The sequence below is a fragment of the Pongo abelii genome, chromosome 5 (assembly GCF_028885655.2).
Source record: "Pongo abelii isolate AG06213 chromosome 5, NHGRI_mPonAbe1-v2.0_pri, whole genome shotgun sequence".
NCBI classification, from domain to species: Eukaryota; Metazoa; Chordata; class Mammalia; order Primates; family Hominidae; genus Pongo; species Pongo abelii.
The window spans coordinates 168,477,501-168,499,701 of NC_071990.2; the positions used below are offsets into that span (position 1 = coordinate 168,477,501).

At 50.0% G+C, this 22,201-nt stretch overlaps 1 protein-coding gene across 4 annotated transcripts in view; it reads right to left on the minus strand.

Annotated features, from left to right (window-relative positions):
- RPS6KA2 (ribosomal protein S6 kinase A2) overlaps positions 1-22,201 on the minus strand; it is a 443,982-nt gene that overhangs the window by 59,489 nt on the left and 362,292 nt on the right. For all 4 annotated transcript variants that reach the window (XM_024248014.3, XM_054558435.2, XM_002817573.6 and 1 more), the window contains 4 exons: positions 20,410-20,447; positions 18,165-18,307; positions 10,277-10,347; positions 8,444-8,532 (listed from right to left, as the gene is read on the minus strand). In XM_024248014.3, coding sequence (XP_024103782.3) covers positions 8,444-8,532; positions 10,277-10,347; positions 18,165-18,307; positions 20,410-20,447 — 341 coding nt within the window. The remainder of the gene's footprint in view (positions 1-8,443; positions 8,533-10,276; positions 10,348-18,164; positions 18,308-20,409; positions 20,448-22,201) is intronic.

The following is a 22,201-nucleotide window of genomic DNA, read 5'->3' on the forward strand; positions in this document are numbered from 1 at the left end:
CCTGCTAAGGCCCCTCTGGGTTCCCCAGTCTATCTCCTTTGTTCTCCTCTAAACCCTGAGCCCAGGGATCTGATCCCAGGCCTTTGCAATCGCAGCAGCTGGCATGAGCCTTCGCAGGCACACCAATGGCTGCTGTAATGAAATTTCCAGAGCGACAGTCTGACTTCCAAACAGCCCTCCCCAAGCGCCCATCCTGTGTGCAGCCTCCTTTGATGATGACCAGAACTCCGGGTTGAAGAGTCCTTCTGGTCACGATGATTAATAGAAAGACCCTCCTCTGAAGTGTGCCTCTCCTCTACTCTTTTGTTTAGTGATTGTTGGACGCATGGCTAGAGGCACTCTCAAAAGGCTGGTGATTGGAACAAACAGTTCAGAGGCCCTGGTACACGCACAGGTGTGGCAACTTGTTGGCTGTACTTCTTTGGAGGATCTATTTCACATTTTGTACCCGCTGTATCTCCTTCTTATTTATCATTTGCAAATATGGTCTGCAGGAATTTTAGAAAGTGAGGCGCAGAAGAAACACAGGTGTTGGTATAACTACTATACTATGTAACTGGTATGTGCTGGGTTTACCTGGATCACTGAAATCTACACATTTCTATCTTTACCTCCTTTCCCCTAAGGTAGTAAGATTTTGCACCATGTTCGTATTTTAAGGCCTCAGCAAAAAGAGTCAACAGAGAATAACACTTTGGTTATCACTAAAAAATTACAGGGGTTCCAATTATAGGGGGAAACATGAAACAGGAGGAGGACTTGTGCACTCAGCACCTTGAAACCTGTGTCAACCCTACCAGGGCAGTCATGTTTATTATTTTTGTTAAAATAGGTGACTTTGTACTCGGCTTCCCCTTTTTATCTGCACTGAACACATTGGACAAATGACGGTGAGTGGAGTTCTGGGCGGGGAGAATCGGAAAATATCAGGCTGATGCTGGAATCATGGCTGACTTGCTATGGGATGCGGATGACACACACTGAAGGCCTTCCTTGGTTCTAGAGGACTGCTGCCACTCATCTATATCACGAAGCACTGACAAGAACAGGGACAGAAACTGTGAGCACAGAAGGCCGGAATTCTCTCCTGTCAGGCTTAGCGATTTATCATTAAGTTCCTTAATGCAGGGAAAATAGGAGTTCAAGGTTCAGAGGAACAGAAGATTCAAGAATCACACTTCTTCTCGGTAGTAATAACACCTAATCCTGTTTGTTTAAATGGCTTGTGGTCTATCTCCAAATTGGGGCATCACCTAATGTGTTTATCTGGGTCTGTGTCTCCAATTGCTGTGCTCTGGTTAAGGGTATAATTTTGCAACCAATTGGAACTCTCACATCAATGACTAGTTTTAAAGTGCAGCGCAGTGCCTGTGAGAGGATTTATTTTATTTTTTTATTTTGGAGTGACTCACTCTGTCGCCCAGGCTGGTGTGCAGCGGCATGATCGTGACTCACTGCAGCCTCGATTTCCTGGGCCCAGGTGATCCTCCCAGCTCAGTCTCCTGAGTAGCTGGGACTACAGGCATGTGCCACTACACCTGGCTAATATTTTGTATTTTTTGTAGAGATGGGGTCTCACCATGTTGCCCAGGCTGGTCTCAAACTCTTGGGCTCAAGTGATCCGCCTGCCTGGGTCTCCCAAAGTGCTGGGATTATAGGCACGAGCTACTGCACGGATGATTTATTCTTTCATTGCACCGATTCTGTCCAGCTCTTCTACTTCATATTTTTCACGAGGTAAGCCATTCATTTCATTGTGGGGCTTCTAAATTCTCGGCAGGGGATTCCCAAAGGGTTTTGGAATCTGCCAAAAATATGTGCATTGTGTCTTTATATCCACAGATAGCTTTAGGAGATGGTTAATTCATGGTCTGGGACTCCTTTGCAATGTTTTCATTTTTGTTGTTTGAGAGTCACACAAACCCATCTCCGACACTTCTGCGAACATTCAGTAGAATCTTACTGGCTGCCTCCTTAGGTTTCTTACATACTGCAAGTTTCTCCTAACTGGCCCACCATGTCCAGCCTATAACCGTCCAGGGCAACTTCCATCATTGATTTAAATACTAGGTCTACTTTTTCAATTTCTTCATCACTTACAGGTTATCTATACATTATTTGTTTAAAGGTTTGTTTTTTTTTTTTTTTTGCCAATTTGAAATTTCATCTATTTCATGTTTACACCCTTTGTCAGGGAGTCGCTCGTGTCTCACAGGACTCAGCTGGTTGGGAGTCAGGGATGGGCTAGGGGCTCAGGCTTGAGTGGTGTGGGAGTCAGATCTGCAGACAGGCCCTGGGCATGGGTCTCTAGTGGCTCCCTAGGGCTGGTTGTGAGGGTGGGGCTGCCTGGTCTTCAGCAACCATCAAAGCCTGGCTTATGACAGGCAGTCCTAGCAATGCCAGTAGAAACTGTGATGAGGATCAGAATGGATCACGTTTGAAGTCATTAAAAACACATCATCTGGAGATCAGTTGTGGACAGGAAAACAGCAACAAGAGCAATGGAAAACCCTCTGCCTGTGCGTGAGCCGCAGGCAGCAGGTGTGCTGTGAAGACAGCACGCCCGGCTTAGGTGATGGGCGTTGATTTGCTGTGCTATTTTTGTGCTCATCAGCACATTGAATTCCTTTCTAACCTTTCCCTCACTTTAAACTTCCCCCTGGGAGTCTCAGAATATCTCATGAGTTTCTAGAAGAAGCTACAGATGCTCATTAGGAATGAGCTAGAAAGCTGTCAGCTTTGGAAAAAAAGGAAGATTTGGAGGTAGGCTCAAGAAGTTTTATACTCACTGCAACTCCTGTCCTGGGAGAGAGTCGGGAGATAACAAATAACAAACACTGGTGCTGAAAACCCCAGCAGTTCCTGATCTCAGTGCAGGATACATTTACAGCTGTTTCTAGACATCACTATGGTATAAACTTCTATCAGAAATGGAACTCACTTAAGTAATGAGAAGCAGCAAACACCACACCCAGGGTCTAGCCCTACAAAGCCTGTTCAGCAGAAGCATCGCCCACATCTGTGAGCCTCTCCCATCTCAGCCGGGAGCAGCGCCAAGCGCAGAGGGACCGAATGTCCTGCTGAGCCTGTTCCTGCAGAGCTTTGTCCTGGAGCTTATCCGTGATGCTGCCTTGGTCCGTGCTTACAGGGTGCAGTGCCGAGGGCACTGGCCGGGAGCCCCTTTCTCACCTTTCTTTTATTCTATTCTTTGAAGTCCCTGGATTTGCAAATCACTCAGAGTCACCGAGTCTTCCACCTGGGAGGCCTTTTCCTCGCACAGACAAGAAAGCAGACAGCCCGAGCAGGGGTGTGACCCTCCAAGGCCTCTATCGTGGGATGTGCCCACCCCTGCTGCCAGCCCCAGCCTGTGGTGCTTCTGCTTAGACTAGGTCACCCCACGCTGCTACAGCCACCCCCCAGGGTCTTTCTCTAATTCACAACCACACAACCACCAGAACAACAGTGCTAAGAAACAAGACTGGTGTCCCCTCGGCTGCATCCTTCAGAGCCCCCACGCCCACCATACCCATCGCATACTCCCAAGCGTGGCCCGGCCTCTGGCTGCTCTGTCTCCTCTCCACTCACCCGTCACCCAGGCATGGGGACATCACAGAGTCACACGTGCCCCCAGGTGTGCCATTCTTCTTCCCTTCCTCGTACTACTTTGCTTGTGACGTTTCTTGGGCCCAGAAGGCCCCCTCCCCCCGCACCCCGTCCAGCATCCGGGACGTCTTCTGAGACCCAACCCAGGCGTCCTCACGAAGTGGCTCTGTCGCCCCCACTCAAATAGATCAGTGGCCCCAAACCAGCGGCCTCTGGAGGTCAGTGGCAGTGCCATCCACCTTCCTAAGCCAGCACCTGCTACAGGCATTCAGTACACGTTCACTGAACAGATCACACACGAAGGCTGGGGGCTTCAGTCTAGAACTCTTTTGAATGAAGACATTTTATCTTCAGGGGATGTGGAGGTGGGAGAAACGCTAGTCTTAGACTCAAAAGCCAAGGAGCCTTGAGCAACTCACATGGGGGAAGAGGGCCGTTTTCTCACCTGCAGAACGTAAGAGAGGAATGAGATGCGTCTGTAGTTCTGGTAGTCTGGACATGTATAAACACATTATGCCATCTCTTGTAGCTGTAAATATCTGTGCAGAAACTCTGAGAGGAGTAAACTCCCCCAAATTCGTACGCTGAAGCCCTAATCCCCAATATCCCCAATGTCTCACAATGTGACCGCATGTGCAAAAGGGGTCACTGCAGGTATAATGAGTCCGGCATTAGCAGGGCGGGCGCTCATCTCCTATGACTGCTGTCCCTAGAACAAGGGGAAATTTGGACACAGACCCACACAGAGGAGAAGGCCACATGGAGATGGAGGCGGAGGTCAGGGTGCGGCATTCACAGCCAAGGGTGTCAAGGCTGGCCAGCGAGGCCCCGGGGTCTAGGAGCAGCCAGGGACACATTCCTTTCAGTGGGAGCACAGCCCTGCAGCCTTGAGCTTGGACCTCTGGCCTCCAGAGCTGTGGGAGGACACATTTCTGCTTTTCAAGCTGCCCAGTTTGTAGTTCTTTGTCATGGCTGCCCCAAGAAACTCACACAGAGGGGCGGCCAATGAACAGCTCAGTGTTCACTGTGGTCTGCCGGGCATTAGAGATGTGTATTTTTATCTGCATTTCTCGCTACACTGTGCGCACACAGAGAGCACATTTTTCCTTTGGTTTCCTAATTTCTAGCTTATTGTTTTGTCCACTGATCCCTCTGTCAACTGGACTGAACGGAATTGTCTGGGAATCCAGAGGCTTCCCGCTGATGGAGGCTCTTTAAGGAAGAGGCAGGGGCGAGGAGGTCGAGAGGCAGAGAGGGGTCCCCTCCCTCCCTGGGGGAGGCCATAGAGAGGGAGCGTCTACAGCTCGAGGGGACTCACACTAGGGGAGACACCAAGAGATGACAGGTGGGAGGCAATGAAGACGCATTCGCCTCCTCCTCCCAGCCCCTCAATCGGGCCCTGAGGTCCTGTGCGGCGCAGTCCAGGGCGGGAGAGCTCTGACATTGAGAGCTCTTATCAGAGAGACTCAACACAGGGGCGGCTGGAGGTGTGCGATTGCCTTGCATATCCATACGAGGGCCCAGGGTTAGAACGAGGCCTCTAACAGCCACCAGTTCCCCAGATGGTCAAAGGGAGAACTCAATTCCAGGCTCTTTTGGAGGAACGAGAATAAGGCTCACGGCAGTCAGAAGCGGGGGGAAGTTCCAGCCACAAAACCAGCCGCCTGTGCCAGTGAAGGTGACTGCCCAGCGGGGTTTTCAGACTATCCAGCTCCAGCTCCTCAGGCAACTAAATCCAGCGCCCTCCCTGGATAAAGGCTGGGCAATTAATTCTGACTGTAGCTTCTTCATGTTGAGCCTGGGCATCTTAGTTTGTAAAATACACCTGTGGGAGGGTCCACAGCTCCTTGAAAGCTTGATGATAACTCACTTAGACATGGTTTGAAGGGCGATCTTGGCCCGAGGTGAGCCATTCTCCATGCTTGTGTGAGCTCTGGGGGGCTGGTATCTTTTAACCAATACCCATCTCTACACCTAGGGAGGAGGTAGGTCCATCTTTCTCTCACCCGTAATTTAAACCAAATACCAAAACAATATTTTAGATTAAAGAACTATGATTTTAGTAATGTTAAATTTGAAGGGTTTTAATTTAAAAAATTAAGGTTATTTAGAAAATTATTTGCTTCTCCCAGAACAAGGGGAGAAAAAGTACAAACACCCCAATACTTTGTCACATTCACCCAATTTACTGTAGCAAATCCTCTCCCAGCAATATAATAATGTTTGAAAGAAAATAGTGACTCTGGCCAGCCACAGTGGCTCACACCTGTAATCTCATGTTGGGAGGCCAATGCGGGAGGACTGCTTGAGTCCAGGAGTTCGAGACCAGCCTGGGCAACATAGCGGGGCCCCTTCTCTATGAAACAATAATAAACTAGCCAGGTGTGGTTTTGCATGCCTGTAGTCCCAGCTACTCAGGAGGCTGATGTGGGAGGACTGCCTGAGTCCAGGCAACTGAGACTGAAGTGAGCCATGAGTGCACCACTGTGATCAGCCTGGGCAACAGAGCAAGACCCTGTTTAAAAAAGGAAAGGAAAGGAAACAGTGACTCCAAGATAAAGCGCTTCGATTGCTGCAAGAATAGATCTGAATTGTTGGCTCTCGTGTACGTCTGGATGAATAAATACGTCCAACGTCTCCACTTCTCCTTTCTGACTCCAATTCACATTTCCAGGGGAGGCCAAGCAGGGGAGGGGTGCACAGCAAACCCTCATGCATGCGGCCCCACAGGTGGTGACTGCGGCAGCTCGGCTGGGCGGGGGCGGTTACCGTGCGTCACCTCGGAGGGAGTGGCAGAGGTGGGGTCGCGGTGCCTGCCACCTGAGGCGGCACGTCCCTTGCACATATGCTCACACGCTTATGTTATAATAAGTGTCCAGATGTCATTTGGGTGCTTGGGAATGACAAGGCAGAGACTACACAGATTTCCATCATAAAAGCTTGGTCTTGAAAGAGGAGTTTCAGCCACCGGCAAGGTTCCTGGCAGCAACTGTGTGAAGTGTTACCCTCTGAGGGATCAGACCCCGGGCAAGGCAGGCATGACTCTGTGCTCTTGCCAGGATGGATTTCCCGGGTGAGCTTCGGGACTCTGGCGATTGGCCTCAATGCTTTTCTGTCTGGTACTGCAGGCTTTCCATTTACCCTTCCATTCTGCAATCAGCTCAGCAGAGGGTTTAACAACATCTATTAAAATGCATCTCACAAAACAATGGTTTTCTCCAGAAAACTCTTAGAATTGTGGCTCCTCGGTCATTGTGCATCAGATAACGTTTCTCTGTTCTGTCCCACAGCCAAGTGGCAGAGAAAGAAAAGTGTCATATGAGCAGGAAGCAATGAGGCCGGGGGGTTGGACACCCTTCCCGGCCACAGCCCTCTGCACACCGGTGCTCTCTGCTTATTTACATGTTTACTTGTCAGACCCATTACAGTGTTTGCCATGCATCAGGCACTGTTCTGCCTCCTCAAATCCTCCTACCTACTTCACGATGTTGTGTGGAAGAATGAAAACAGGCTGAGTGGACAAAGGCGCTGACGGTGGGTGATCACTGAAAGGTCTGTAGAGTGGAATAAAATATCTGCTTACAGAGAGGAGAACTGTCTTGGAAAGAGAACCACGGGACGTCTTTATATGAAGTAAAGAATTACTATGAAGATGAATCTGCAGGAAGGAAGAGTGGTTTACGTGATAAAAATCTGGATTAGAAGTTGGATGTAAATGTGTTTAATTAGGTGAATACAACTATGACAATTCACTGTAAGATGAATCTCATGGGAATTATTACTCAGTACTTTAAATACATCAATGTTGATTTTTAAAAATCACCTTAACTCCTTTTTTCTAAGATCACAGTTATACGTCAATTATCTCATATTGTGAAATATGACTGTGGAGTAGGAAGGTACTTTTGATTAGCTTCACTTTCAATCACTTGAAGGATTGCAAATTAATGCAAAAGTTCCCTGCAATGGAAGCTGATGTGGGGAAGAAGTTAAATGGGTCCTTCTTTCTTTGGGGTTAAGGCATGCAGAGAGGAAAATCTGGTATTTTTTCCAAAATGAAATATTTCTTGATTTAACTTTTGCCTTCCCCTCTGATATGTCTTCTATCTATGAGGTTACAGTTTAAAAAAACAGAATTTAATGTGTTCCTTTCGTTTTTCTTCTTAAAATAACCTGAAACACCCTGCTCCCGCTGCTGTCTGAACCGGAAACACCCTGCTCCAGTTGCTGTCTAAACCTGAAACACCCTGCTCCTGCTGCTGCCTGAACCGGAAACACCCTGCTCCGGTTGCTGTCTGAACCGGAAACACCCTGCTCCTGCTGCTGTCTGACTCTGAGACAATACGGCCGCGCCCACTCGCTAAGACCAGCCCAGCCCACGGAGTAATCCTCAATACACTGTGACATACACAAAAAGAAAATCAATCAGTAGTTAATGTTAAAGTAGATCCTGATTTTAATAGATGTGGAGGTTTCTCAATTTAGGGAGAATTAAATCAGAAGCAGCTTTTCAACGGTTCTGTCCTTAGCTTAGAGACTTTCAAAACTCAGGGAAGTAAGATTGGTAGAAGAACACTACCATTTTGGGTAAAACCAGTGGCTTTTAGAAAAGAGCTTATGGTATTTTGGCAGCAACTATGTGTTTTAGAAGCTGTGAAGGGGCCTTTTTTCCTGGAGCTCAGATGGCACTGGTACTATTTCAACCTCTAGGTGAGGTCTGTTTTGAGTGACCTTGGTTGGCACTGGGCCGGAGCAAGAGGGTGGCCCTCCACATCCCCACTGTAGCTCGTGGGGCAGCGCCCTGCACGTTCCCGTGGTGGGGTGTCCCGGGGAATCTTACCCAGCCGGTTGCAAGGGTTCCGTTTGAAGAGAGCTCGCAGCAAACTCTGTGCCTCCCCACTGAGGAACTGCGGCATCCCCAGCTTGGCTCTGAAAAACAAGATCCTATTTTAGGATCTATTTTAGGAGAACAAGGACAAGCTATAAAGAGGGCCCCAGTCAGCATTCGGAGACCTCAATCGCAGTCACCCAGAGCAGCCCGTGCTCTAACACGTGGGTCTTAGGACCCTTTTATGCTTTAAAAGTTACTGAGGACACCAAAGAGCTTATGTTTATGTGGGTTACAGCTGTGATATTTACCACAGTAGAAAGTAAAGTGAGAAATTTGTATAATTTCCATTTCCTAATTAAGTTTAATAAATTTTTATTAATAAACATTAATAATAAAATCATTAAAAAACAATAACACTCCCATTAACATAAATAACATTGTTAATGGAAATTATCTATGTTTTCTCAAACAAACATATAAAAAAGCCTTTAGTGGCATTGTTCTGCATTTTGGTGGGTCTCTTCCTGGCTCATAGGAGACAGCTGGACCCTGTGCTCAGTCTGTTGTGATGCTATGAAGAAAACCTGTGAGAGGAGGACCTGCAAACCCCGGGAGGGTCTCAGGGCCACCAGGGTCCTCAAAGCACACTGAGAACCCCACGCACAGAGCCTGGTGCTCCCCTCCAGAAATTCTCCATCCCTCCCAAGTGGAATGCCCTGAGGCCACACCCGTGACTTGCTGTCAGGGATTATTCCAGCTTTAGAAAAAGTAAAGAACGTGTTCTCCCTTAAAATTCAAACAATGAGAATCACTGCGAAGGTCCTGACTTGCAGCTCTCAGTGTCTGCTGCAATTCAAGGTCCCTCGATGGAGGAAAAGGCTGATTAAATAAAAAGACACTCCTTAGCTTTACAAAAGGGCCCTCACAATGGGGTTTCCTTCACTCCCCTCTCTCCTTCCATCTACATAAGGACCAAGCTTACAAAATCCGAGCTGGTGGTGTTTTAGGTGATTCTCAATTTTATAAAAGTTACGTGTCCATTTGCAAGCAGAGTTGGCAAGAGTGGCTCATGAGGACAAACGGCTTTATGACTCCTCCACCGAGTGGCCTCACTTAGGAAGGAACTGATTAGGGGCTCCCAGCCTCTCGGTTTCCTGCCCTCCTTCCGTCTGCTCTGGGACAGTGATGGTCCGCAGTGTCTGCTCACGTTTAGGATGCTATCTATGGCAAGGTGGTATGGGGATCAGGCTTCTTCCTACAGTCCAAGAGCAAAACCTTGGCTTAGTAATTTTCATGAGAATTAAGCAGAAAATGGTTTGTATCCAGTCACATGGTAAAACGATACTGAGTCCTGCCAAGGTCAACCAGGAGTGCTATATGAATGGGTCAGCAGGTGGGGAGGGAAAGGAGACCCCGGCTGCTCTGGTCTCTTCGGACAAGGCCCTGTAGGCCTTGTGTCTCCTTCCATCTATACTTTACTTCTGGGAGGTCACCAGTCATCACACTTGAAAACCAGCCACTACACATGCTAAGTGACTTACTGATGGAAAACTATCTATGGTAGAAGAGTTCATCAGAACCACTCAGCAGGATGAGACAAACCAGCAACTGCTCCCTTGACCCACTGTCATTAGAATGCCCAGCACCCTATTACCACTGCTACTGGTGGAAGAGCGCTACCATTTTGTGTAAAACCAGTGACTTTTAGAAAACAGCTTACAATACTTTGGCACTGTAAGCCTAGCAATGTAATCAAAACTTCACAGTTCCGGGTTCAGAGGCAGCAGCTCTTGATATCAGAAGGTGCTCACAGGTCTCTGGGGTGGCTCCCACACTACTTACTTGAGGATGAGAGCCATGGTCTCCTTCCTGTCCTTCCCCTGGAACGGCAGGGACCCCGTGAGCATCTCGAACTGCAGAGCAACACAGAGCACAGTGAGTTTATTCATCCAGATGGACCCGGCTTAATGGCAGAGCACCCTAGCAGGGCAGCCTGCTACCATGTCCATTTCCTCATTCAAAATCTCCATCAGTCAAATGTAGCCACTGGCCTACGTGTTTGGGGTACAACAGTGACTAAAACTGCCTCGCAGAGCTTGCCATTCGGTGGGTGAGACGGGTAAATGACAGATGTGGTAGATAATCACACTCTGTAGCAGGCCAGCAGGCACCGAGTATGACAGAGAAAAGAGGCAGAGTAGGGTCCTGTGGTCAGGCAGTTTGGACAAACACATCTTACATGTGGTTTAGGAACCTGTCCTGCCCTGGCGGGTGTTGTGGAAGGGATGAGCTAGGAGGCGGAGGAGGAGAATAGCTAGCTCGTGTTGAACACCCATGCATGCCAGGATGGCGGGGGCTAGAGTGCTTCCAGCACGAGATAGACCTGACCACAGCCATTAGCCTCTGACGAGGACAATATGGCACAGCAACCTCTCAGATACAGCTGCCGCACTCTACATCCTTATTTTGTTATTACTGGACACCTGCCAGGACAGAACTTGAGATAAGGAGGGAACGGAGTACAGCCTTTTCTGAGATGAGTTTCTTTCTTGCACCAACTCCCCTGGGCACATGCAGTGGTGATTACACACACTCTGGAAGCAGTGGCCTGGAATGGTCTCATCAGAGCACAGCTGACCGCTTCTCACAAAAGAAACTAGGGCTGCAGCAGCAACCAATCTTTTCATAAAAATAAGATCCTGAATCTAAGTGGAATGTGCCCAAGGATCAATCCTACTCGGTGTCTTTCAAGTCAGTTTAAATTACGGGGAAGCAGGTGTTTCCATGGTCTTATTGAATTCTCTCTCATCTTTATTTTTTACTGCGTGTGTCTCTGCCCTTTTAGAATTCATCCTCCAGCATTCGTCCTTTGCAGTTTGAAAATCTCAGGAGATACACAAAGTAGAAAGACCAAAAAAAATCACACAGAATTCCATTACCCAAAGATATCCAAAATTAACATTTGTTAGTTCCTCCTAGTACTTTTTTCAAGCTGTTTTTTGTTTTAAAAACACAGATAAGATTTTGTATACTAACTTTTCACAGAATAATATAAAACTTTCAATGGTTATGATGAAATCTTTGTAATATCACTTAACAAACGTGGATAAGACAAAATGTAATAGTGAGTGTATCTATTGCTGTACACTTAGGACATTTCCAATTTTCTGCTATTATAAGTACTACTGAAATGTGCACAGATGATTTCCTAAGATTTATTCTTATGATAGGCTGCTAGGAGTGAAATTATAATCTTAAAGAAATGAATGCATTTAAGGCTTTATTAATATTACCAGTCTGCTTTCTGAAAACAACATTATAAAAGAAAGGAAACTCTTCCACCAGTTCTGATGTTTGAAGCCTGTTCTGTCACATTAAAATGTGCTGTCCATCCTGTGCACAGAGTAAGTCAGGGAACTCAGAGCAGACAGGCTGCAGGCAATCAATAAATACAAAAGTAATAAAAAGCAAGCGGAAGGGGGTCCAGATGAGAGCTGAAAAAGAGACAAGTGTAATTAAACTGGAAAGGCCAGAATGCTCTGACTGGCAGATAAGCTGTTCGTCTGGTAAAACAGGATGAAAGTTTATAAGCTGATCATACACATTGAAATATCTCTCAGAATAGAATGGTATTAGCAAAGGGAACTCCTTTCCTATTCTGCTCTTTCTTCTTTCTTTCTTGAGTCTATTAATAGCATTATGAAATCCCATTTCCAAGGACAAGCCTTCTGGCTACGTGAAATGAAAAAGCTGTCATCCCACACACACCGTTTAATCCTTGTTACACAAATGGTGCCTGTCCAGATGCCCGGGTATTATTTATTTTTTGCTGATGGACTGGTATCTTGCATACATTTGTTTGGTGATTTCTTTTTCTTTTCTTTTCTTTTCTTTTTTTTTTTTTTGAGATGGAGTCTCGCTCTGTTGCCCAGGCTGGAGTGCAATGGCATGATCTCGGCTCACTGCAACCTCCGCCTCCTGGGTTCAAGTGATTCTCCTGTCTCCACCTCCTGAGTAGCTGGGACTACAGGCGTGCGCCATCATGCGTGGCTAATTTTTGTATTTTTTTTTTTAGTAGAGACAGGGTTTCACCATGTTGGCCAGGCTGGTCTTGAACTCCTGACCTCAAGTGATCCACCCGCCTTGGCCTCCCAAAGTGCTGGGATTACAGGCGTGAGCCACCGCGCCTGGTCTGGTGATTTCTTTTTAGCTTTTGAAGATGATTCCCTTGTGATCAGGGTCCACTGCTTTTTGTTTCTCTCTCCTCGTCCCCGTCTTCCTCCATCCATATGGTAAGAGGTCCCCAACCATCTACTCAGCCAGAGAACACCCAGCACAGCACCCATGAATATTCAATAACTGCTTCTTGGTGATGAAGGTGCTGCTGATGGTGGGGTGATGCTGAGGGGGAGATGTGGACTTTGCAGCCTCCACCAGCCATGGGGTTCTGCTGCCTTTCCCATCCCCTTATCCACCCTTTTCTGTGGAGAAGGGAGATCATTTCAGTATAATCTTCTGAATGGAGCTGCCCGGGAACTTTCCAGTGCTGAAGCATTACTGACTCAGGTTTTGCTGATGAGTTTCTTGGGACGTTATTTACAGTAAGACTTTTGCCGTGTTGTTGAGCAGCACTGAGGCTCGCCAAGGCTTCCGGGGTGAGCTGAGAAAAGCCGAGGTTCATCTTGGGGTCCCACAGTCAAGTACACACACCGGGGGAGGGAGGGCACTCCAAAGGATTCTTTCGTAGTTGGCACCGAGACCAGGCTGCAGACAGGAACAGAGGAGCTCAAGGAGATGCAGCCAAAGCTCCACCGGGTGCAGGCCCAATGCTTCTGGGAAGGTAATTGGACAGACGTAACGCAGTGCTTCTCAACTGGGTTCACCGTTGCCTGCCAGGGGACATTTCCTAATGGCTAGAGACATTTCTGGCTGTCACGTCGGGGGGCCCCGGTGCTATAGGTGTCCATTGAGGGAGGCACAGATGCTGCTAAACATCCTATGACACACAGGGCGCCCCACAACAAGGAAGTGTCCAGTCCCGACCTCAACAGTGCTGGCTGAGAAGCCCTGTCTAAAGGGACAGCTAAGGAACCTGGAAAGAGTGGTGGCCCTGGCACAGGCAGGATGCGCCTCATGGACGCCAGTGGTACTGGGGGCAGGGGAAGGAGAAGACTCTGGGGAGACCTTTGGTGACAGAAGCCTTGATTTCAAGTTTACTTGGCCGATCACCATTCTTAAAAGGGCACCAAAAGCAAGCTAACATTTTAATCTGAAAACAGGCAAGGACAAGCCCTGCCCTGAGATGGATGACTTGAAGTGGTAGAGGGCCTGGCTTTGCAGGGTATGGAGGGGCTGTGTCTCGGAGAGCTGTGTTGATCCATGCCCATGTGTGGAGGTCTCCGCATGCACAGACACATGCCCTCTAATCCGAGCTGCTCTCGCTCCGTGTGCTGCACTCAAACCCGAGTGCCAAGAATCTCAGTCTCAAAACAGCCTTGGAAGGTGCCGTTCCTCACGACCGTCTACAGATGAATGGTCCAGCTGCAAGCAGCAGAGCCTGAGCTCAGAATCATCCATGTTTGCTATGGTGACATAAGGAAACATCACATGGCACCTGAGGAGGGGTGTCCAGAACATTCCATGCCTGTGGTTAAGAAATGGGAGAAGGATAAAGTGGTCTCACGAAACCAGAGTGCTCAAGAGATGCTTTGGATGCTTACAAAACACAGCCCAAATATCCTTCTAGAAACTGGCTCCAGCCTGGCGTAGAGGAGTGCTGGAAATTCTACAAATGTCACCACACAGCCAGCCACCAGGTTTGCACATTCTTCTCCAGGTACCAGCTCCTAATTTCAGACACGGAATTTTATTCAGGGACACTGACTTCCCGCCCCTGGCACAGGCATCCTTCCTTCCAGGTCTGGGGAGGGCACTTGTGGATGCTGCTCCTCGGGAAGAGATGCCAGCACACATCCATCTCCAGGGAACGGACGGTCGCCCACACATGAGGACCACTCCCTCGGCACGTGGCCTCCACGGTCTCAGCCTTCGTTTAAAACAAGGCCCCTCACGTGCAAAACAGCTCTGCACCGATCCGTTTACAAGGTTTGGGTAAGATACGACTTCAAGGGTCACCCGAGGCCCATCTCTTAGCTGCAAATGAGAATTCAGAAGTCATTTCTGATGCCACCCACGGACGTGTGGGAAGCGTGGGGCCTCCACAGTCAAGACCTTTGCCTGTGTGCAGCCAGTCACCACGTGGGCGGGCGGGACTAAATGAGAATGTGTTTCTGGGACTATTATGTGATCTTGAGCCCAACACTTAGGCTCTTTGAGCTTTAGTTTTCATTTTTGTGCACAGAAAGAATAAAGTCTTTCCTGCCTGGCTTGGAGATTGTCGGGTTGAGATCAAATGTGAAGATGGCCAGGCAGCCTTAGCTTGTGGTCACCACTGCAACAGCCAGCCCTGCCTTGGGCTCGAGAGTGACACAGCAGTTCTGGAGCCGGACCCCTTCCCCAGCTGTCACGAGACATTGAATGTGGGTCGATCCCAGCAAACAAGTGAACAATTCAGTAAGAAATGTCCTGTGCCCAGGGAGGCACGTGGGAGGAGAGTGCCTGGTGTGTTGACGTGCCAGGCAATGCTGGGCCAGGCCTCCTTCAGAAGCTCTCAATGTCATCTTCTTCACACTCTAGGGACAGGGAGGGTGGGGACTCCAGGATGGGTGAAGGCTGCCGGGCACTGGGTCTGGGTGTGAGTGCCTCTCTGCTTCCACCCTGGTGTCTTCACTCCCTCATGGGTCCCTTGGAGGCCTGGCCGGGGGCAGGCACTTTTATCTGTGCTGGGGCATCTTGGGTAAGGTGACTGGTGTTTAAGAAACTCCACGTGACAGGATACACTCACAAAGACAGACAATGACGATAAAAGATGGCAGATGTTAGAGCAGTGGCAAGCCAGGAGTGCTGAGAAGACACCGAAGCCAGAGCCACCAACCCTGCCAGGGTCAGCAAAGGCCACTGGGAGTGGTGCTTCTGTCTTAGGGCTGATGGTGGAAGGCGACCGGGGGGAGTTTGCTGGAGCAAGGCAAGCCCAACATGGTCTCATTTCCTCTTCTTCTGGCACCTCCCCGTGTCTCCATCTTTGGATCATTCCTCTTATGTCTTTTCTGTTCTATTTTTTTAATCCTTTCAGCTTCTCCATTTGTTTTTTAAATTTGCAGTGATTAAGACCAGAAGAACTGGGCGTGGTGGCTCATGCCTGTAATCCTAGCACTTCTGGAGGCCGAGGCTGGCAGATTGCCTGAGCTTGGGGGTTCGAGACCAGCCTGGGCAACACGATGAAATCCTGTCTCTACTAAAATACAAAAAAAAAATTAGCTGGGTGTGGCGGGTGCCTGTAGTCCCAGCTACTTGGGAGGCTGAGGCAGGAGAATTGCTTGAACCCAGGAGGCAGAGGTTGCAGTGAGCTGAGATCACACCACTGCACTCCAGCCTAGGTGACAGAACGAGACTCCATTTCAAAAAAAAAAAAAAAAGAAAAAAATTAAATATATTTTATATTATGAGATAGGTTTTATGATCTGTTGCCTTAATAGAAGAAACAGAAGAATATCAAATCTCCCCTTCCCCTGTCCCCCTAGAAACCTCACAAAACTAAGTCCAGTTGGTTTTGACTTATATGTGGTGTTTTGGCTGTGCTTTTCTGTGCTAAGTTACTCCTCTCCACTCCAGCCTGGCCTCTCATTCTTTTTAAACATTGGTTCACCTGAGAGCCAGGTGGCAACATTTTATGACCTTGTTCATTACACAAAGGCTGGCCTGCAGCACTGCTGTATGGGCCACTTGTGAGCCCAGAGTTACAGGATAGGACCCAGAGACAGAAGGATGCCAGGAGCCCTTTCAGGGAGCCTGGATGTACAGCGTGGCCAGCCCTGCTCTCTGGGGGAATATGGGGTTCTCAGGAGGGGGTTTAAGAACTGGAATCTCTCCTGAAGCCACAGACTATAAGCTTGGACCTGTAGCCCAGCATCGGCAAAGGCAATGTCAGACTTCCCTGCACCGGCAAAACCTGCACCAGCGTGCGAGGTCTCCACAAGGCTATCCCCGCTGCCCTCACCCACCACTCACCAGCCAGGGTCACACAGGAAACCCACATATGTGGAAGGGAGTGGACCTATCGAGGCAGAAATCACCTCCAAGACAGCAAAGCGAACCTGCCTCACTGACGTATCTAAAGAAAACCTCTTTCAGCGGAAGGAAAACAGAGGTGGTCTCAGATGATGGTGGGGGACTTAGCTCGGTGGTCTCCACATGGACATGAAAGCAGAGGTGGTCTCAGAGGTGACTGTGGGGGACTTAGCTTGGTGGTCTCCGAATGGAGAGGACCTGCCCCTTAGCCAGTGCCACTGAAGGTCTGAATAATAATAAAAAATAAATCAGCAGCATCATCCTCTTGGCTGAGCTCGTGGGCTCCTTGCTTTGCCGCAGGCATTCTCTCAAGCGTCATGCCTGTGTGCACGTGTTGAACTGCACGACTGTCTGTGTTGTGACGCACTTTACAGGCAGGAATGACCAGGGACGGAAGGGGCTTCCACAGGCAGGAGCAGCCACAAACGTGATGCGGGCATCTCTGACTGCGAGTTGGCTTTCTGGGTTAGGCTGTGGACACCCATCTCCGGAGCTGGTCTAATGTATGTCTGCCCCTCGGGGAGAGGTGAGCAGCCCGTGCAGGCACGTGGGACACAGCCAGGGTCTGTGAGCTCCCGGGGCCGAGGCCGGAGCCTAGAGAGTGCTGCAGTGACCCAAGTGGCAAAGGACCAGCGAGGCGCTGGGCACCAGCCGGGGGTTCCCCAGGCGACACCGCAGGACTCAGCCCTGAGGTTTCCTAGCAAGGGGACGAGGAGTGGGGTGTGGTGGGAGGAGAGGCGGTCTAAAGTCTGAAGGGAACTGGGTTTGGCAGGCACACAGTTCCGCCACACGCCAGCGGAGCAACCTTCATCCCATCTCCTAAAGTGCTCATGGCCTCAGTTTCCTCCTGTGTGTGATGCACAGGCCGGAGGGCGGGATACCCCTGAAATGCCACAACCCCATTGTCATCCAGGTCAGATTCCAGAGCACTCACTGCACGCCTGCTCCACCCTGAGGTCACGAGCCCCCTGCCTAGCTGGGAGGTTGGGATTGGGGGAGGGAGGGATTGGGGGAGGGAGGGAGGGTCCTCTGAAGATTGGGAAAGGAGCCCACACAGCTCCTAGGGCAGAGAAGACCCAGTCCAAACTGGGTTCTGTTAAGCACTCTGCCTGTGAAAACGTGACAGAGACAATTCACCTTTCCAGACGCTGATGCAAAAATGCCTAACTCCATGTACATCTCAGTTTGTAACTAAGCGCAAGGATTTTGTGTTTAAATAAGAAAAATACTTTAATTCGAATATCATGGCATCTCTTGTAATCATCATGCTAAGCCCGAAGAGCACAAAGCATAAAGAGGGTTCGACTCCTCCCACGTCTGCGTTTCTGTGTTCTCGTTTGCATCCCAGCCCCACTTTCTGATGGGGGGGACGTGGGATGGGGAGGAGGCTGCCAGGAAATGCTTGGCCTGGACACTTGCCACGTGTCCCAAGCCCTCAGGCACTGCCTTCTTCCGCATTTCAGGACCTCTGAACCAACCTGGGGACAGGGGTCCACGTGGGGAACAGCTGCCGTGGCACGGAAGAGGGTCAGGGCAGGCTCACCATGAGCACGCCGAAGGACCACCAGTCGGCACTCTGCGTGTGTCCTCGCCGGTTCACCACCTCGGGCGCCATGTACTCGATCGTCCCGCAGAAGGAGTACGCTCTCTTGTCGTGGTCAATGGCCTCCTTACTCAGGCCGAAATCTACATGCAAACACAGCACACACACTGCCTCAGTCTCTGGGTGTGTTCGGGGGTCCCCGCGCAGGTGGGCATCAGCATCCTTCTGTGGGCTCTGCCCCCTCTCCAGGTGGGTGCAGCAGAGCCCTGCTCAGCAAAAGCGGGACCACATGAGCGCTTCCCGAAGCCCGTCAGTGCCCGAAGCCCGCCGGTGCCTGAAGCCGAAATCCTCAAAGCGTGAGGAGTTCCTTATGAATGTACACACCCAGGAGTGCCTTGGAACATCACCCAGACAGCAGATTCTCAGTCACTGACGGGAACTCCCCCAGCCCTTTTCCACAGGCACGTGGAGGTGGGGTGTTGCAGGGCAGAGGGACCTGCGGTGGAGGGCAGGTGTGTGTCTGACAGCTACCGGGAAGGGGGCTCTGGCTGCCGGGGAGCCAAGGGTAAGGCAGAGTGTGGCGAACCTGCCCTGCCCTGACAACACGAGGGTGTGGAGAGCACAGACAGGTGGAGGAGGCCTGGGCAGCAGAGGCCGAGCTATGATGGAAGAACAGCGGTCTCCAGGTGCCACAGAGCAAGGAGGGGCTTCTGAAGGAAGTGGCCCCAGGGCTGGAAAGAACAAGAGTGCATTGGCTCAGGGCCCGCAGGTCTTGGGGGTGACAGAGCGTGCCTAAATAGAGCCAAGGCAGGCCCAGCCAGTGGGTAGAGTAGCAGTGCCCAGAGAGGCCATGTCCTTGCCCGTGAGCCTGGGAATGGGTCACCTTATGTGGCTGAAGGGACTGATATGGTTTGGCTCTGTCCCCATCCAAATCTCACCTTGAATTGTAAGAATCCCCACGTGTCGTGGGAGGGACACAGTGGGAAGTAACTGAATCATGGGGGTAGGTTTTTCCTGTGCTATTCTGTGACAGTGAGTAAGTCTCACGAGATCTGATGGTTTTATACAGGGCAGTTCTCCTGCACACTCTCTCTCTTTGCCTGCTGCCATGTAAGACGTGCTTTTTCTCCTCCTTCCCCTTCTGCCTTGATGCTGAGGCCTCCCCAGCCAGGTGGAACTGTGAGTCCCTTAAACCTCTTTCCTTTATAAATTACCCAGCCTTGGGTATGTCTTTATTAGCAGTGTGAGAACAGACTAATACGGGGACTTTGAGAACAGATTAATACACGGACTTTGCAGATGCCACTGAGGATCTGGAGACGGAGGATGACCCTGGATGTCTGGGTGTGCCCAACACCACTGCAAGGGTCTTCAGGTTAGGAAGGGAGGCAGGATGCAGAGAGCTTGGAAGATGCCGCCTGCTGGCTTCCACCATGGGGACGCGGCCCAGCCAAGGATTGCGGGCAGCTTCTACTAGCTGGAAGAAGCTAAGCAAGGGAGTCTCCTCTAGAGGCCCCCAAAAGGCAGGCAGCCCTGCCGACACCTTGATTTTGTTCCTGGAAGACTTATTTCAGACTTAAGGCCTCCTGACCTGTCAGGTGATAAGTTTGTGTGGTTTAAAGCCACAATGTTCCTGGCATTTTGTTGCAGATGCAATAGGGAGCTAATACAAATGGGGTGTCCTGAGACTAGAGGAGCTGTTGCCAGTTTGACTGAGCTTGCTGGTGGCTGCCAGGGCTTAGACGGAAACAGAGAGGGCAGTCACGTGGCCACCACCACGGTCCAGGGAGTGAGGAGGAGGCAGGGACAGCATCAGTGAGGACAGCTGTGCAGGCCGCACTCCAACGAGACTCCAGATGTCTGCCCTCAGGTTGGCACTGGGCATCTGCAAGGCCCACATTGCAGGTCACACTCCAGCAAGACTCCAGATGTCTGCATAAGGTCAGCACTGGGCACTGGGACTCCTGAACTAAACACTCAGCAACGCTGAAGGAGCCCAGCAAACAGAGCGTGGCAGGGGAGAGGGAAAAGAAGGGGGCCACCGGGAAGCTGCATGGTTCTGGACGTTATGAAGACGTACAATGCCATAACCAGTCTGTAGCTATAGAAAATTCTGCCAAATCAGAGACAAGCATCTGGCAAAGGGAAGGGTAGTCTAAATAAGAGTGCTTGGGCTTTGAGGTGGTCCCCGAAGTTACCAGGGCTGAGATGAAGCCATGGAGGGGGCCTGCCATCTTTTACAAACCTGTGATCTTAATATGTCCCTCTTCATCCAGGAGGATGCTAAAAGAAAGGGAAAGAAAACAGATGCTTTAGAAAGAGACCCAGCCTGCTGACGGGCATACAGAGCTCAGAGGGGAGATGTGGGGTAGCTGGGGGCGGACGTTTTCAGGGAGCCCTGATGGAGCTGGCCCAGGAGGTCCCCACGGCTTGTGCAGTGGGCTTTCCCATCCTGCCTTGCTTCTCCACAGCTCCCAGCTTGAGAAAGCATTTGGTGCCACACCTCCTGGAAAAAGGGATGTGTGTTCGTGCAGCTGGAGGACTGCTGGCTTTAGATCTTCGTGGGTCCCCAGGGAAGGTCTGGGAGCCCTCCAGACCGCTGTGCACAAAGCACAGGTGGAGAGCGTCCTGGGACTGCCGTGGCCTGTGGAGACCCAGAGCCTCGCAGATGGAATGTTTCTGCACTTGGGATGCCCTTGATGTCCAAAGACCCCTTTCTTCTCCCATGTATCCTCCCCTGAGCCCTGCCCTGGCTCTCGAGACCCACCCAGGTAAGGCCTGCACAAGCGGGCGCCATGGCATTGAGGAGCTTCGGGCTTCAGCAGGTACATCTTGTAATGAGACCTGCTCCTGGCTCGGCACCCCTGCGGGCCACTGGGTCCCTGTCTTGTTCTCCGCCAAGCCCTTGTCACACCATGTGCCAGACGTGACAGTTGCCTTTGCTCCTCCCAGGCATACTGCCGTGGGGTGAACCCTGCATAGAGAATAGAGGCGGAGTCCGTAAAGGGCTGGGTTCTTCCCTGAACATCAGGCTGGAGTCTGGGCTGTGATACCTTGACACACCTGTGGCCCCAAACTTTCCCCATTTATTTATTTGGCTGTAATTAAATCCTGTTCTTCCAGATGCTGGGAGGTACCAGCCTAGCTCTAAAGAAACCAGGAAGTGGGCTGGAAAGAAACAAAGGCAAGGCTTGGAGGATTAATCTGTGATACCTTTATAGAAACCTGTGAAAGGAAGGAAAGCCTGACTCGCTACAGCACAGAGGAGCCCGGAGGACATTATGCTCGATTAAATAAGCCCGTCCCAAAATGACAGGTATTATATGATTTTACAAATATAAAATGTATGGTCCCTAGAGGAGCCAGAGTTACAGAGATGGAAAGTAGATGGCGGGTGCCGGGGGCTGGGGAGCTACTGTGCAGGGGGACAGAGCTTTAGTTCTGCAAGATGAAACAGTTCTGGAGATGGACGGTGGGGTTGGTGGCCCAGCAATGGGGATGTGCTTAATGCCACTGAACTGGGCACTTAAACGTGGTGAAAACTGTAAAAGTCATGTGTATTTTTCTACAATTAAAAATATCTGCCACGGAGTTAAAAAAAAAAAACCTACTATTTTCTGGAAATGGGAAGGAAAAGTTACAGCATATAATTAAGATGACAATTTATAATGAACAAGGCAAATGTTTTCATCTTTGCCTTTTGGGCATATTCAATCTTTGCCCAGAATTAAGCACCTTTCAAGATTAATTCCCTAATAATTCTAATTGAACAACACCACCTTTTCCTTCAAGCTTACAATTAAATAAGGCTATTTTTAGCTGTAAGGATCACGCTGACCTTCAGGAGCAACGAGAACCGGCACTCCCGGCCTGAGTGGAGGCACGGGGTGTGCGTCTAACACACAGGCATCAACAGCCAGGGCCACGGGAGGACGAGGAGTGGCAAACGTCCACACAGACTCACAACACGGCACTCCGACTTAGAGGGTAATTAACACGAGGTTAACTTCTGGGATGACCTTGACAACGACCCAAGG